The sequence below is a fragment of the Macrobrachium nipponense genome, chromosome 48 (assembly GCF_015104395.2).
Source record: "Macrobrachium nipponense isolate FS-2020 chromosome 48, ASM1510439v2, whole genome shotgun sequence".
Classification (NCBI taxonomy): Eukaryota; Metazoa; Arthropoda; class Malacostraca; order Decapoda; family Palaemonidae; genus Macrobrachium; species Macrobrachium nipponense.
Window position 1 is genome coordinate 6232116 of NC_087223.1, and position 5000 is coordinate 6237115.

General features: G+C 30.3%; 1 protein-coding gene across 3 annotated transcripts in view; it reads right to left on the reverse strand.

Moving 5' to 3' along the window:
- Positions 1 to 5000, reverse strand: part of LOC135205005 (uncharacterized) — a 113304-nt gene that overhangs the window by 31145 nt on the left and 77159 nt on the right. For all 3 annotated transcript variants that reach the window (XM_064235235.1, XM_064235236.1, XM_064235237.1), the window contains one exon: positions 3268 to 3342. In XM_064235235.1, the coding sequence (XP_064091305.1) occupies positions 3268 to 3342 (75 nt within the window). The remainder of the gene's footprint in view (positions 1 to 3267; positions 3343 to 5000) is intronic.

The following is a 5000-nucleotide window of genomic DNA, read 5'->3' on the forward strand; positions in this document are numbered from 1 at the left end:
CGTATTGAACGTATACATTCGTTTGTATTTGTTACTTAAATACTTTCTCTGGAAAGTTTTCTAAGTAAAAGTAATGCTTCTTATCAAAATGTATTTCAGTTTAATCAAAAGATATTATTTCGAGAAAGCTTTAATTAAAAAATTAATTCTTTTATTTATTTCTTTGATATTTTGTCCCCAAATTTTGGCTAAAAAATTATTGTTTCTCAATTTACAAATTATCTTTGAAATAAGTTACTATTTTGTCGAAACTGAAAGAAGAAATAAATCTAATTTTGTCCGTTTATTCTTTTTTCGTTTTTTTTTTTTTCTCTCCAATTTTTAGCTAAAAAAATATTTCTCAATAAGCAAATTGTCTTTGAAATTAGTTAGGAGACTCATTATTTTGTAAAAACTTAAAGAAAAATACGTAGATTTTATTATTTATTTCTTTGATATTTTATCTCGAAATTTTGGCTAAGAAAATTTATGTCTCAATAAACAAATTGTCTTTGAAATTAGTTAGGAGATTTCATTACTTTGTAAAAACTCAAAACATTATTTCTAATATTTATTTCTCAAAACTATTTTATGAAAAAATTTGTAGAAAAATATAGAATAATTCCCACTAGATACATTAATATAAAACTCCCTAAAGATATCTATGATTAGAAAAAACTATAACAAGGCCTGATCCGACCTCCAGCTCACTCGGGGCACGTGATGAAATCTACGGTCAAATAGAGCATTGTTTCACCAACGAAAATTGAAATACATAAGCTATATTTTATTAGAAATAATTGTTCTGTGCCGTTTAACTTGTACATAATTTATTCTTTTACATTTTCATTCTAATAAATAAATCATAAAAATACCATTATAAAATTCCTGTTTCTTACTCCCCGAATGAGCGAAAATCTTTTATACATGACTTTTAATCACTCAAGAAACAAATACATTCATTAAACAATTCACCAAATTCAACCAAAACTTAACCCACTCTCAACCAGAATCCATCGCTCTTAAACAGCTCTTTTTTAACCAACATAAGGCAACCAATAGCAAAGCCGAGATGACCATAGGAAAAAAAATTTGTAATGAAGCACGACTTTCTTTTACCACTAAAGTGAAAGTTCAAGAGTGTTTAAAACTTGTTTGAACTGATGATTTACCTTAAAATTTCGTTCGTTTCCTTAGACGAATTTATTTGAATTTTTAAATATATTATTGAATAGGGTTATTTTTTCATTTTAATTCCTCACTAATTCAATTCTGCTTCAAATATTATTAATAAAATTTCTATTGATTTTTATGGCCTCAAAAATTAATTGATTTTTTTAATACTATTCATTTTGACTTTACATATAAATTTATTCATTAACAATTCAATTTTATTTGAGTAATTAACCATTATATAAGTTTTGCTCAAATTTTATGTAACATTTTTTTTTATTTGAAGATATCTTTATCAATTCTGTTTATTTACTTATTGATAGATTATCCATTAATATCAATAATTTAAGACTGAATTATCTATTATATTTGTTCAAATAATCAACTATAATCTATATATCTATTCAGATAATTAGGTAATTATATATTTACTTCGTTTATCAAATAGTTATTGAAATGATCATATTAAATTTTCATTCAGTTAAGAAAAAATTTTAAGCTATTTTCGTTTTTCTATAACCTTCCCTTTAACAAAGGGCAACCCAGTCTGAGTTGCCCACCCCAACCCCCAACACCCCCACCCCGCGTTATCCCCTCTCGTAGGGGGGGAAAAAATATATGACATTTGAATCACTCGAAATTAGCTTAATCACAGCTTCACAGAATATTAAACAAAAATATGTTGCTTTTAAAATTATATAACGACAACGTATGACGTCATACACAGTAGCAACGAGGGAACGACATGAGCACTTAGCCAACACTTGACCGGAAACGACACTTTCGCGTGCGACACGTTGCTAAGCGACACGGGAAATGACACTTAAGACACTTAAGACACTTATTTAAGTACAAGAGACAAAGCAATGAGGATTTCCTAAGACGCTTTGCTGTAATTCTTATAGGGAATACACATACGTATATATACGTATACGAGCGAACTGTGTATAGACAGAGATCCCTATACAATGTCACAATTCATTCCCCACACCCATACATACCCCCACACAACCACCCGCTTCTGTCTAGGACCATAAGACCAGACTTGTTTTAGGGAGATACAGTTGTAATTCTCATACTGAATATTCATACGTATACATACGTATGTTAGAAAACTGTGTATAGATATGGGTCCCCATACAATCACTCATCCTTTCCCACACCCATACACTCCTATACAACCGCCCACTTCCGTCAAGGGACCTGAATTAGCAATGGGATGGACCCTAAAATCAGACTGATTTTGGAGGAAGTTTTTGGCTGTAATTCTCATACAAACGTAAGCTAGAAAACTGTGTATAGATATGGGTCCCCATACAATCACTCATCCTTTCCCACACCCATACACTCACATACAAGCGCCCACTTCCGTCAAGGACCTCAATTAGGGGTTGGTGAAGGTGGGAACAGAAAACGAGATTTATTTCAGAATCCACTCGATGATGAGGCTACATAGGGTACGTGTTGTCTCAATTGTCTATGACTAACTGGCTGTCTACTGTAAACAGTCATTTGTAAATGATGCAGATTCAAATATACCTTCGTTTGTTACAATATATTTTAAAAAGCTAAAACCTGAATTGGTTACAATTTTAAACGTGGATACCAGATATGTGACTGATTAATGAATATCTCGTCGAATTTTGGGATTATTCCATCGATATTTGTTTTTTTAAAAATATCTATGAATAGTTATATTTATTTCAGTGAGATGGAAGTTATTTAAAATCATATGATTTGATGAACTGTTTCTTGGGATATATATATGTAGCTATATAAGTATATGTATATATATATATATATATATATATATATATATATATATGTGTGTGTGTGTGTGTGTGTGTGTGTGTGTGTGTGTGTGTGTGTGTGTGTGTGCGTGCGTATGTTCCAATTATATTGACACCCACATGAATTATTGCGTTGCAAGAATGACGTAAATCCAATCAATATAACAGAAATACAATCACATTTAGCAACCAACGTTCTCCCACAACTAATTACAATCTATAACTAATTACAAATTTATCACAATTAATAGGGTACATAACTATGAACAATTACTGTAAATATTTTTCTTAATTAACAAAAATAGACATTTTTACAAATACTCACTTTGGCCTCCAAAGTTTGGAGTTTGTCCACCCGGGGGCGTATCCCCCCTGGCCCACCAGAGGGGAGGAGTGTCGACTGAAAGAGAGAAACAATTTCGGTGTCAAATATTCATATTTGAAAATATGAAATATTTTTATATGGGTAGAAATTACTTTTAAGAAATCATAGTTTTCTAAGTACAGACAAGAATTACTTTCAAGAACTCATATAATTCTTAAGTAGAGAAAATTTACTTTCAAAACTTATATAATTCTTAAGTGGACAAAAATTACTTTTAAAATTTACATATTTTTCAAGTAGTGACAAATTACTTTTTAAAAGTTTTTAGACTTTTCTAAGTACAGACAGGAATTGCTTTTGAAAAATTATATACTTTTAAAAATGTAATTACAGATAGAAATTACTCTAAAAAGATTAAATACTTTTTAAGTAGAGGAAAATGACTTTCAAAAACTTATATATTTTACAAGTAGAGACATAGATTACCAAAAAAACTTGTGCACTTTATATGTAGAAACAAATTAGTTTAAGAAACTTACATACTTTATATAAAGAGACACAAATTACCAAAAAACTTAAATACTCTTAAGTAGAAGCAAATTACTTTCAAAACCTTAAATTCTTTATAAGTATAGAGAGAGAAATTACAGATAAATGACTTCCAAAAACTTATATACTATATAAGTAGAGACAGAAGTTATTTTCAAAAACATATACTTTTAAATAAAAGCAAATAACCTTCAAAAATTTATATACTTTATAAGTAGAACTTAGAAAATTACTTTAAAACATCTGCAAAGACACTTTTTTGTGTTTACAAATAGGCTGAGAATTAATAAACTTGTAAGAAATATTTTTGGAATGAAATGTATAGGCCTAGTGATAACTAGGCCTAGGATGGAACGTAAAAAATCCAGCCTAAATTGCTGGAATGACAAATGAAGTCACAGAGATGTGAAATTTCAAATTAAAAAAAATGTATTATATGAATATATTAACAGGAATAAAAATGGATATATTTATGTCTAAAAAAATTATAATAATGAAAACAGGAGAGAAAAATGAATTCGTTTTTTTTTTTTTTAAGTTTAATTAACTCAATGACATAAAGAAATTCAAGTCTCTGAAGATACACGTCAACATAACCCAATATTCACTTAATGACTGCCAAGAGGAATAGAATACAGAGAAAGTTAAAGGGGTCATTAGGCTTAATGACCCCTGCTGTATAATCTCATTAATTTTCTAATGAGGTCTCACTGGCCCAGCAATTCGAAACGAAACACATGTCCAAATCTCGACCAACCGTCTCTTTAAATCTGGCTTCAGATATCTATACTTACGATTCGAAGGACTGGTCAGCTGTGTGACCACAGTCATTGTGACGCCTTTTGAGAGTGTTAAATCGATTAACAATTAAGAAATTGGTGTGTTCAGAGAGACAGGTGTACTGATAATTAACTTGGATTTATGATGCCAACTCGCTTCGAACTCATGAGGTACAAATCAGCAGGTTCTTTTTGGGGACGCGAAATTGTCTTAGCGGAAATTAGCAATCAGTGTAAGGGAACAGTTTGGATTGGGTAGATATATATACCTGGGTTCTCAATTCGGCTAAATTCGTGATGACTAGAAACATATGACGCTATTATTGTAAACATATATATGACAGGTATGCACGTCAAAAGACAGGCAGGCATTTTCATGGACCTCAAAATAACAATATCTAAAGC